Source organism: Helobdella robusta (assembly GCF_000326865.2).
Source record: "Helobdella robusta unplaced genomic scaffold HELROscaffold_14, whole genome shotgun sequence".
Taxonomy (NCBI): domain Eukaryota; kingdom Metazoa; phylum Annelida; class Clitellata; order Rhynchobdellida; family Glossiphoniidae; genus Helobdella; species Helobdella robusta.
Window position 1 is genome coordinate 1097759 of NW_008703782.1, and position 13085 is coordinate 1110843.

Below are 13085 nucleotides of genomic sequence, written 5' to 3' on the forward strand. Positions count from 1 at the left end.
GTCATCACTACAACCACCACCAGACATCTCTGCCCAGTAAGTGATGGCTCGATGGCATCTATTACTCGTGTTGTTGTATCGGTTCTGTTTTTCGTAATGTCGGTATGTTTGGACTGGCTGTGTTTTTGTTACTTGTTTTCTTTGTTTCAATGGTTCTAGGTTAGTAGTAGTATTTGTAATAATATTTTTTATTACCTCATTCATTCATTCATTCATTCATTCATTCATTCATTCATTCATTCATTCATTCATTCATTCATTCATTCATTCATTCATTCATTCATTTATTCGTTTGTTTATTCATTCGTTTGTTCATTCATTCATTCATTCATTCCTTCATTCATTTTTTATGTGCTTTTTTACTTGTATCAGTTGTTCATGAGTGATGGTAATGTTATTGCTATTTTTTTTTTAAATTCATCAATACTCATTCCACAAAAATGAAGCGCTACATACCTGAAGACTCTGAATAACGTCATCGCTTATGTTTAATCTTTGGCAAAGCAGATGCCAATCGTAAATGAGATGCGAGTAAGCGCTGATTGTTCTTATTGCTCGTTCCAATCTTGCTTCTTTGTTTTTAATTATTACTATAATAAATAACTATAATAATTGTCCATTCATCCATCTATTCATTTGTTCGTTCATTCATTCATTCATACATTCATTCATACATTCATTCATACATTCATTCATCCATTCATTCATACATCCATCCATTCATACATTCATACATTCATTCATACATCCATTCATTCATTCACTCATTCATTCATTCATCCATCTATCCAACCTTTACTATAGAGCGGTGACTTCTTCCTTTCATCATTCCTTCTCTCCATCAGCATGTTGCTCAAGTCTCGACGACCACACGACGATAGCGCTTCCATTAATATCGATAACTTTTGGGTATGTGGGTGGAGATTTTAAATTTCAATCAACTTTTAAATAAATGTTATTAATATGATTTATTTAATTCCTAATTTTGTCAAAATGGTTTTTTGTCAGATTGTTAAAAGCTGATTTGTCTCGGAAAGCATATCACTGATTTTCTATTTCGATTCATAACACTTATAAAAATTTTTTATTTTGCGGTACATAAATGAGTATGACGTCAAGAGGTTTCTCGTTACCTTATTGGCCGATCTGGGCATCCTTTTAATCCACGTCATCAAAACGTCCATAGCTGGATTTTTATTGGCTCTGTCTATGTTGAGAGCCTGGATTCTGATTCGTCGAACGTTCAAATAATCAGCCAATCGTATCCAATCATCTCCTATGCGATTGGACAGATCTTCGAGGAAGGCCTGGTCAATGAAACCATCTGGACGTGGTGTGAATGGAGTTCTCCTGATTGTGAACGCCATTTCTCTCTCTGATAACTTTTGAAACATCCATTTCGAAAAAATTTTTCATAAAATTTTTTAAAGATATGAACTAATTGAATGAAATTAAATATGAAATGTTGAGACAAGCCTTGGGCAGATCGATGAGAAGCTCGCAAAGAAATTTCAAATTTCCCTGATTCCTGTTGACATCAGTCAAGAAGGAAAACTGTTTGAAAGACGGCTGCGTTTTGAAATTTTGATTGGACAGCGAGGAAGTTTTCAGCTTTCCGTCAACTTCATTCACCAGGACGACCTCATCTGAGATGACAATTGCATCACTCGCCTCTCCAGACATCTCATCTACCAAATCAACAATTTCCTCGCCGATTGTTTCATTTTCACTCGCGAAAATTTTCGATTTGTTTCTACTGAGAATACTGCTAGCGGAATCATTTCTCAAACTGGAAAATGATCCCATCCCGACAGTTCCAAATGCGACTTTTTGTTTTTTTCGATCCTGTTTTTTGTCACTTTCCGGGGCTTTTATGAAAAGTTGAACAAATCCTCTGTAGTTATCCAGAGCCTTTTGTGAATATTTGTCAACGATGTCAACGTTGAATTGTACGTTAGAGCGAATGTGCGAGTTATAAACGAGTTTCATTGTGGATGTATTAGGCTGTAGTGTTTGATGCTGCTGCTGCTGAATTTTTTCCCAAGATTTCCCCACAATTTTCATGTCACCAAAAGCTGAATTCGGATCGACAGTATTATTTGTAAACGCGTTTGCTTCGCTGTTGTTGTTGTTGGATCTGTGGTGGCTCCAAGCAAAACTGTTGTTAGCGCTGCCGCTACAGCTACTTGTAGCGATACTACTACCACCAATGTTACCACCACCGCCACCACTACTACTGCTTCCAATGTTACCACAGCGGCCACTGCTATCAATTACATTTCCTCTAAACTTCAATTCGACGATTTCTCCATCTCTCAACGATAATGCTGAACTGATCGGCGGTCCATATTTATAATTATCCTCCGCCATCTTGCGGAGAACTCTCTCTAATTTCAGGGGTCCGACTAATGTTAATACAATCTAGGATGAAGGAATTCAAATTAAATAAAGCTTGATATATTTCCATATGGGATACATGTTTGAAAATGTTATGAGTTATAACAATGCATTTCAAAAGAATAACTGTTACAGGAAATCGAGCAACAACAAACACTAACAATTACTAAAAATACAAACAGCTACTAAAAAAGAATCACAAATAACCACAAAGAACAAAAAGTTAGCAACAAACAATAGCAACATCTTTCATGTTGTTCTCCTTCTGTCTCAGAACGGCGTGAACGCTCCTATATTTTATGGAAGACTCAATTAGACCCATCATTCTTAATAGCTCGTCGTCCTCTGCTGATTTTGAACCAACCACCAAATGTCTTATTACAGATAGCCTAAATTATTATAATTATTTTCGTTTTATTTTTATTCGAAATTTAATATTTTATATAATTGACTAACTTTTTCGGTATATATCGGTCCAACTCGAAAGTGACAGCGTCTTTCTTTCTGGTCTCAACGAATGATGGAACACTTCGGATAGTCCACTTTTCAGTGTCGGAGTCTTCTGGGCGTTGATAGGCCAACAGTGTTAATTTGTCAGTAACCTCCTCTACAATTTTGTGTTAAAAATTGAAATAAACCAAGTATAATAGCGATACGGTAATATAGAGAAATATTAATGTCACATATTTTTGTAAAACTTGCCTTCAAAATTTCGGCCAAAAAATTTGAAAACATTTTTATTGGCTGCTGCTGTTTTTGGCCTCTGCTTAGCACTTCCACCATTGGTTTCTTGCGATGATGTCATTGGTTGGGAATGTCTCGATTCTACACCCGTGCTTGGTCTCTTATTCTTATTGGTCATCGGTGGGGGAGGGATGGGCAGTGTGATGGTTAGGTAAGTATCGGGACCGTTTATGTTTAAAATTCCGCTATTGCTGAGCAGCCATTTTGTTTCGTCATTGTGGCGACGTTTGACTTCTTGGACGGCCATCAAATCCACTGGCTGGTACTTATGATGTAGAAAGTAATTTCTAGTAAATTCGTTGCCATTTGTTTCAAATTAATTTAGCTCTCACAAAAAATATTTAATTTTTAAGAAAAATAGAAATATAAAAAGATATAACCTCGATTTGATAATTGGTAGGCTTCCTAATGAGAAGTTCCTTGAAAGTTAGAGTAACCCTGGGGTCCACTGCCGACACTAATTTAAGGTTGTCGGGTGGAGATATGACGAAATTTTCTATCTTTGGTCTGGTCACCACCGCCATTTTGCAGTCCACAAGTGAAGTCATTGTTGTTTCTAAGAATCTGTATTCCTATTTGTTGCACACACAAACATACTTTCTCTCTCTCCTCTCTTTCTCTCTCTCCCTCTCTCACGCACTCACACATGCACAGTACACAAGCGCACATACATACCCTCACATACAATTACCTTAAATCCATCAATGAAAGCTTCCTGACTTTCGAGAACTATCCAATCAGAGCAGCCGATATATTGAAGTTTTATCATTGGCTGCCTGCTGGGGTTGTGCCTCGTGTGCAAAAAGGGCACCAAAACTTGAATTGGGCCCTATGGTACCAAAAAATAATTTCATCTGTAATTTTTTATAATATTTTTTGAAAAAATTAGAAACTAAATTTAAAATTAAAAAATGACTATATAGTACCATTATGTTATTTCCTTTTGTAACTGCAATTGAGATCACATTACTGAGTAACTCCTCATTCCAATCTATGATTGGATTACTTTCAAGTTGACTTTGCCTCTCGACCTTGACCTGTTCTTTTTGGAACGTTCTCATTGGCTGGGGCTTGATTAGACAGCCAATAGGAATCTCAGAATTTTCAGGATCGATTTTATATCTTGAAAATTTTTGAAATGACATTTTTGGAGTTTAAAATCAGCATTAGTGGTTAATAATGTAAAATTATGATTATTATTAGTTTTTAATAATAATGATAACCAATAATCAATCAATTAGTTTATAAAGCGCTATTTCCACGATGTTCAACAACGCTCCTCCATGAATTTTGCAATCAGATGGGTCTTGAGATCCGCTCTGAACTTCGTAAGTGATGGAGAAGTAGTCAGAAGAGAAGGTAGAGAGTTCCGGAGAAAAGGGCCAGAAAAAGCAAATGCAGATTTATCAAAAGAGTGTTTAACACGAGTTAAGAAGTGAGAACAAGAAGACGATCGTAAACCACAGCGTTTAGGTTCAATTAATATGTCTGATAAGTACTTAGGAAATAATGTAGATTATTGATAAACAATTATTATTGTTAGTTAATTTAAATATAATAATAATTAATGTCAATTAATCTTAATTTATGAAATTACTAACATGATATATTCAGACTTATCGTTCGATTTTCTCTTCATACCAATTCTAACTCGATCAGGATTGTTAAAATTCGTTTCCAAATTATTATTTTCGCTCATTTTAACTTCTAATTAACTAATTTATTTATTATCTTAATTAAAAATTATTAAATAAATGAATTTTCAAATATAAATTTCTAATTATTTGCTAATTTTTTTATTCTAGTTATAACAGCAGAAGGTTGATCGATTATACTATAGACTAACGTTTTATCAAATTATTTATTTATTTTGCTTGCTTGCTTGTTTATTTAATTAATTTATTTATCCATTTTAATATAATTCACTATCCAATTTTATTTAATTTGGCAATATTTAAAAAAAGATTTTTCGACATAGCATAAATAAGTACCAATAGTAGCAGTTGTGGTAATTCTGTAACTTCATTTCATTATAAAGTAAAAAATAGTATATCATATATTATATATGCACATTTAGTATTGTGTGTGCCTGTGTGTGTATGTTTGTATGTATATGTGTGTGTGTGTTTGTATATGTGTGTGTGTAATAAGTAATATGTAGTATGTTCTGTACATGTGCTTATACCTAAGAATGAATGTATTATTATAAGTCGTGTTATGATCGCATAAATTATACATTGTTATTCTTTAAACGAAAACAATTTAACAACGAAGGTTTGGTATGTGACTCCGTGGCGCAACGGTAGCGCGTCTGACTCCAGATCAGAAGGTTGCGTGTTCGAATCACGTCGGGGTCAACTTTTTTTTTTTTTTTTTTGCAAGTTGACACATTAAAGTAATCTATATTTGTTACATTTATAATTAAATTCAATTTAAATTTGTTATCATCTTTTAACGTATAATATTTTATTTCTATATCTCATAAGCATAAAAATATTTTTCCACAACACCGTACCTGTCGCGGTATGGGAATCATGTTCTTTTTGAATAATTTATGATTTGGAATTTGTCCAAATTAAGAGAATGTAAAAGTATGTATGTATGTATGAATGAATGTGTGTGTGTGTATGTGTGTGTGTGTGTGTGTGTGTGTGTGTGTATGTGTGTGTGTGTAATGTATAATATAGAATAAAATGTTTAAATATCTATTATATGTATATGTATCTATTGATTAATTGATAATTTTTTTAATTATATCTGGTATTACCGATTTCATGTACATATAAAAATATACATAAAACAATGTGATTTTATGTTTGTGTTTGAACGTGTGTGTTTGTTTGTATATGTGCGTGTGTGTGTTTATTTGCGTATATGTATGTATTTATGTGATTATATGGGCTTTATTTTGGCTACAATGTAAATAATTGTGGTGAGGAGGAAGAAGACGAAGATGATGATGAAGAGGATGTTGGTTTTTGAATTTTTATACCATACAATACAAAGCAATATATTGCTAATTGCAATTAATGCAGAGCGTTCGTTGTTGTAGCGGTAGTAGTAGTAGTAGTAGTAGTAGTAGTAGTAGTAGTAGTAGTAGTAGTAGTAGTAGTAGTAGTAGTAGTAGTAGCAGCAGCAGTAGTTGTAGCAGTAGTAGTAGTTTTTTGTTTTGAATTGTTTAAACGAATAAAACTAATAATAAGAATTATTATTATTATTTTTTATTAATGTTATTATTGTTATTCAAAACACTTAAAAAATATTTACGATTTAGGAATGATCTAAAAAATATATATAAAACAATCCAATCGTGCTCGTCATCTTAAACACGAAATGACGTCAGAAAAGGAATTGAGTTTAATAAAGAGAAAAACCCTCACCTCTAAACGGGAAACGTTGAAATTGTTTTTCTTTAGTTATTATTTTTTTTTAGATAGAAATTAAAAAAAAAATTTCCGATTCTGGAATTCGTCTACATGTAGCTTTAATTTAATACATTAGGCTTAAATGACATTAACAAATAGACTAATAGATACACACACACGCCACACACACACACACATATATACACACACATACACACACACATACACACACACACACACAGCTACACACACAAAGTAATTGGAGTATTATTAATAGCAGTAAAAGTTACATTGCTAACAGAAATCAGTAATATACTAAACGAATAGCAAAGATATTTACAATAATAATAATACCAACGATTAAGTATACAACAACAGCAATAATAATAATAATTATTATTATTAGTAATTATACTAATAATAATTATTATTATTAATTATTATTGTTATTATTATGATTATAACAACTCTTTTATGATTAAAATAATATTTCTTGTAATTCATCGGCAGTTGTTTTGGTTGAACCCGGTTGAGGTCATCCTCTTGTTGCTCATGTAAGGCTTGTTTGCGTCAATCACGCAACTATTTTCATCACCTCCTTCACAGCTTACGATGACGTCACTCTTGTTCACTCCGCCCTCCTTCAACAGATAAGCTGTCATTGGTCCAGCTGGATCAGCAGCAGAGTAGCTGTAAGCTGCTAAGCAAGGGCTGTTGCTTAGCGACGGATTTAAATGGGTCTGACCGGATGAATCATCATTGGAAAGCTTGTAGGCGGGGTCAAAATTAAAATTTCGACCAATGGCGCACGAGCATATGGGTCCCGCGTGTTGATTGGTTGAGACGTCGTAGTAGAATTTCTCTGATGGGACGATTTGGTTTTTGAGTCTTTGGTCGGCCATGTTTGGGGTTGGCTCAGCTGGTTGTCTAAGTTCTTTGTTTGGAATGTCGTAAGCCAAATAATTTATCGGTCTGTTGGGAATTTGTTGAAATTATTTTTTGAAATATTTTATTAAACGCATTTTCATGAAAAATTTGATTTGAAACTAAACTTGTATATTATCAATTTACAAAAATATTTAAAAAAAAATGAAAGAAAACAATAAACCGTTATTTCTTTTTTGAATAAACAAAAAATTATTAATAATTAAAATCAATTCGCGTAAGTCTGCATGAATGTATATCTGTCTGACAGTCTGTCTGTAACAGTCTGTCTGTCTGACACCCTCTGTTTGTCTGTCTGACAGTCTAACTGTCTGTCAGTATGTGGGTTAAAAAAGGTCAAAAATTTTATACTTCTTTTCGACATTGGATTGTTTCTGGCAACAAATAACTGCACTGAGAAGCAGCAAACCACAGAAAACTCCCAGGGCTATTCCAATCGTCACGGCTACAAAGATACCTACAGATACAAAATACAATACAATACAAAACAAAACAATACAATACAAAACAGTATAATACAATAAAACACAATACAATACAAAACAGTATAATACAATACAATACAAAGCAATACAATACAAAGCAATACAATACAATAAAGTACAAAACAAAATAGTATAATACAAAACAATACAATACAATACAAATCAATACAATAAAATACAATACAATACAATACAATACAATACAATAAATGAGAATACAAAACAAAGTAGGAACTATAAAAAAATTGCAAACGCAATACTAGTTTCTCATACCATGTGCAGAAATTTCACGGAATAGAATAAAATAGAGGATAAATTAAAAAGTTTTTTTAATTTCTGTGGAAAACTTTCAGTTGGCAGACTATTAAGATGAACGTTGACAATATTTAAACTTTAATGACGTCATATTATTATTATTATTGCTGTTATTGTTATTAATAATGTTATTACTGTTATTACCATTTCAAGTCAAAACTAACCGACTGGATAGGATTGGACAGTTTGTGACAGGCTGTCTCCATTGTGGGCGGAGCCTGTGAGAGTTCATTAATATTCATGAATCTAATTAATATTCATGAAGTTCATCTAAATTCATAAGTAAATTCGAGGGCTCATCTTCTGGGGATAAATATTAATACACACAACTATACATACATGCTGCATATATATGAACGTACATACATATAAACACACACACACACATATATATATATATATATACACATATATACATACACACACACCACACACACACACACACATACATACATACACATATGTACAAATTTATAAATATTTGTGTGTGGACTGCTATTTAAAATTTGTAAGCGTGTTCCTTAGTTATTTTAACAAAAAGTGTGCATACACATTATTTGACTAAAACACACACACGCATACAGACACACACACACACACACAGACACACAAACGCATACACACACACTCACATACTCACATACGATAGGTCAATCACACATAGGAAGGCCGCGCAAAATTTTTCAACTGTTTCCTTCTTATGACGTATGACGATAAGAATAAGGAAAAACTCTTGTTGAAAAATTACTCAGACGTTGGTCGCGGGATTTCTTGGCGGTTTTTAACTTTTGAAAGATTTATGAAGTTATTTTCTGGAAATTTTCCGATATATGAAGCTAATTTTTTGACTATTTTCATTCATTCATCATGTTTCTATCCAGTTTTAGTCTTAGTCCGCCTGGGAATTCAACTGGCTTATATGCATATACATCATTGTTTACGCGCTGATATTGATCTATTGAGTTTGGAGTAGGCCAGTAAAATATATCATCCATCAACATCCATGTCTCCAAATGTATTTCAAATTTCAAGGTGTCTGAAGAATGGGCAGGCATTTTAAAAATCATTTGTCATCAAATTTTGTCCATTTTATTCATATTTAAATTTGTAATAAAAATTTGAATATATTCTACTTTTCAACTATTTGTAAGTATATCAATTCAATCACACCCACAAACGCACATTCCTAACCAATGGCGTCAGTGCAATTTCGGTATTTCCCATCCCATCTATTTTTAGAACACGTCAGGTGCCAGATTTCGGCGGTGTTGTTACAGTAGAGGGTCATATTGTTGCCGGAACGTACCACCCAGCCGTTGTGAGGGGGGTACAAATCTGGGCAGTCGTTGGCTGTGATTGATGATATTATTGGTTGTTGAGTTTGAGTGGTTGTTTGTGATTGGTGCAGAAATGATGTGTGGTTTTATCTGATCGGCTGATGACTGTTTAGTAATCTCCGATTGGTTATTTTAAAAAATAAATGGTTAATAGAGAAGATTTTATGTTCTGTTTTGATTGGCTGTTGATTCGCGATTAATTTTTAATGATGACATTGATAATATTGGCGTCAACAAACGCTAAACTGCAAGCAAACATTCATCCATGACTAGAAACTGATTAAATTAAAACATGGGATGAAAAAATAACTAACAACCATGTAAACAAATGTACTTACTGCCTGTATACTGCATATCATCATGTTCACATCAAAAACAAAACAATTATTTAACGCATACACACACACACATAACCACACACACACACATAACCACACACACACACACATAACCACACACACACACACACACACACACACATAACCACACACACACACACAAATATACAAACAGGCCATAATACAAAACACACAAACACAAGATTAACACCGCAAACTAATTCCTAAACAAAACCACCTTCACTTTAAAGAAACACATGTACGTGGATCTACCTATACCATAGACATGCCTACCTAGACAACCTAATGTATGCAGTATATATAAGGTACATAAAGTATACAAAACGTATTTGTACACTTCTGTGACGTGCGTACGCGTTGTATATATGTTCACATTTGACCGATACACAACAATTATGGAAATAACCAAGGGCTAAGAAATAACCAAGCTTAGTGTCAAGCACAATAAATCAAGGGGTGTTCATCACACACTCACATACACAACATACACACACCACATACACACACACACACACTCACACATACTTACCTACACACTCACCTACGCAAATATACACGCAAATGTACAGGCGAACGGGCACATTGGTCCTGCACATACATAATGCCAAAGCGTATAATATATGACAGCTACAAACTTGTATACAAAAATTTGCACACAAAAGCAAACAAACTAGAATAAATGTCACACATACATACACATATACCTACCAATAAACACACACACACAGACACACACAACATATACATACCTATAAACACACAGACACACACGCACACATGCACAAACCAAACATATAAGCTCACGTACACTGACCTACAAGAATATGAAAATGTTGTATCTAAAGAAACGAACGAGAAGAGATAATCTGGCAGAGTTTTATTTCATGGCGGTTATGTGGCATAAGACGAGCGATTGATAAGAGATAAGATTGAAAAAATTTTATTGATCCAACTAACAAGCCAGTATTGGTTTCTTATTTAAATTCACTTTTTATATTTTCTAGATATTATTCTATTTTTATAGCGCAATTTTTTTATTTATTCATATAAGTTTTGTATCGCTCGCAAAGAATGTAATGTGTTTTATGAGTATGCAATGGGCCTCGTTCTCTCTTTCTGTTTTTCCGTCTTTGTCACTGTCATATTCTATGTATGTTGTTTGTCTCTTTCTTTCTCTCTCTCTCTCTCTCTCTCTCTCTTTCTCTCTCTGTTTCTTACCCTTATTGTTGTTCTTTGTTTTTTTTTGTTTGCATACAAAGACAAGGTAATGACGATGATGTCAGCTGTGATGGGTGATGGAGATAAGAATCAGGTGATGAAAAAATTACATTTAGAAAAATGATGTGAGGATGATGATGACGACGACGACGATGACGTCAATGATGATGAAGATGACGATGACGAATATGATGACGTTTTTCTTAAAATCATACTAACCCTTCTGTATTAGTGCCATAATAAACTGCGAGCTTTTTTAAATCAGATTTTTGGCATCTTCACTTCAACATGCAAGAATCCCATTAAGAGTCGACCGAGAAAACCAACCATCAAAATATTTTTTCCATTTTAGAAATGAATTATTCTTTGATGGAGAATATAACTCTTTGAATTTATTTTCAATAAAAATATAAAATATTAAATATTGTTTTTTTAAAATTTTCATTGACTACTACTACTGCTGCTGCTACTACCACCACGGCTACTTCTGCTACAACCACTACTACCACTAAAATTAATCTAAAATACTTTTTAAATATATTTATAATGAAAATTAAATAAATAAAATGATTTTTTCGGTCCGCTTGTGTTCAGTCTTAGCAATAAATATACGCCAGGAATAAAGGGAGATGATTAAATATTTAACATGAAACACTTAGGTAAAAAGGGGGGGGGTTAGATTTATCATTATCATTACCACCATCGTTATCATTACCATCATCATTATCATTACCACCATCGTTATCATTACCATCATCATTATCATTACCACCATCGTTATCATTATCACCATCATCACCATCATCATCGTCGTCAAACACGTAGGTGCCTACTAAAAAGTTCCGACATTTGTGCTGGAATACCTACACTAGAGTACCTACCTACTTGTGAAGAATCATAGTTATATACTTGAGTAATTACATCTGGGTACTGTTTCCAATAGTTTTACTTTTAAATAAGAAACTTCTATTAGAAGTGCGCAAATTATTTTTTAATTTTTATGTTCAAATTTGACGTTTCATTTGGACTGGATTTTGGATTTATGTATGTTTAGCTATTTATAGGTGTGTTTATAGGTGTGTGTGTGTTTTTTTTCTATGTTTGTTTGTATGTGTGCATGTATGTATACATGCATTTATGTATGTATGAGATGCAAAGAGAGACAAAGAGAGAGAGAGAGAGAGAGAGAAATAAAGATTTATAAAGAGAGAAAGAGAGAGACAGAGAGAGGGAAAGAAACAATTGAAATATAAAACACAGTTAAATTTTGGCAAGCAAGGAAAATGATAAATAAAAGACAATAAATAATATGATCGTGTCAGATCATTTTGGCCCCAGCGAACTAGCGATTGAAAGAAAATTAAAATGCGGTTGTATTTCCTTGCAATCCTATCTGTCCAGTTTTACATTTTTGGTTTATTTATGGCTTTTAATGATCATAATTGTAGGCGTTTATGGCTGTGTGAATGTGTGTGTGAATGTGTGTGTGAGTGTGTGTGAGTGTGTGTGTGTGTGTGTGTGTGTGAGGTTGGGTACGGTTATGTGGATGTATGTATGTGTATGCGTGTGTGTGCTAATGTGTGTATTTATTTATCTAAGTGCGTTTGTGTGTGTGTGGAAGTTTGCATGTGTGTGTGTGTGTGTGTGTGTGTGGAAATGTGTGTGTGTTGGGTGGGGCTTGTTGTTTCTGGATTATATAGTTCTCAACATCTGCATACAATCAAAACAATCTCTCCATCTTTATTCTTCCACTCTCTACTCACTCACACACTCACTCAGTCACTCAGTCACTCAGTCACTCAGTCACTCACTCACTCACTCACTCACTCACTCACTCACTCACTCACTCACTCACTCACTCACTCACTCACTCATTCACTCACTCACTCTTTCATCTTTTCCATCGATCTTTCGTTTTAA

The 13085-nt window shown here is 33.6% G+C and overlaps 2 protein-coding genes across 2 annotated transcripts in view; both read right to left on the bottom strand.

Moving 5' to 3' along the window:
• The window catches only part of HELRODRAFT_168775 (hypothetical protein), a gene marked incomplete at both ends in the record, with an annotated part of 1757 nt that extends 390 nt beyond the window's left edge, over window positions 1-1367 (bottom strand). The window contains 4 exons of the mRNA XM_009014634.1: window positions 1-84; window positions 457-572; window positions 794-902; window positions 1134-1367. The exon at window positions 1-84 is cut by the window's left edge and continues 15 nt beyond it. Coding sequence (XP_009012882.1) covers window positions 1-84; window positions 457-572; window positions 794-902; window positions 1134-1367 — 543 coding nt within the window. The remainder of the gene's footprint in view (window positions 85-456; window positions 573-793; window positions 903-1133) is intronic.
• A 5639-nt stretch (window positions 1368-7006) lies between these two features.
• On the bottom strand, window positions 7007-9942 carry HELRODRAFT_168777 (hypothetical protein; the record flags this gene model as incomplete). Its single annotated transcript, XM_009014635.1, has 5 exons — window positions 7007-7478; window positions 7803-7908; window positions 8416-8469; window positions 9443-9601; window positions 9927-9942. 5 exons carry the CDS (start codon window positions 9940-9942, stop codon window positions 7007-7009), a joined length of 807 nt encoding a protein of 268 aa, XP_009012883.1.
• Window positions 9943-13085: the final 3143 nt, after the last annotated feature.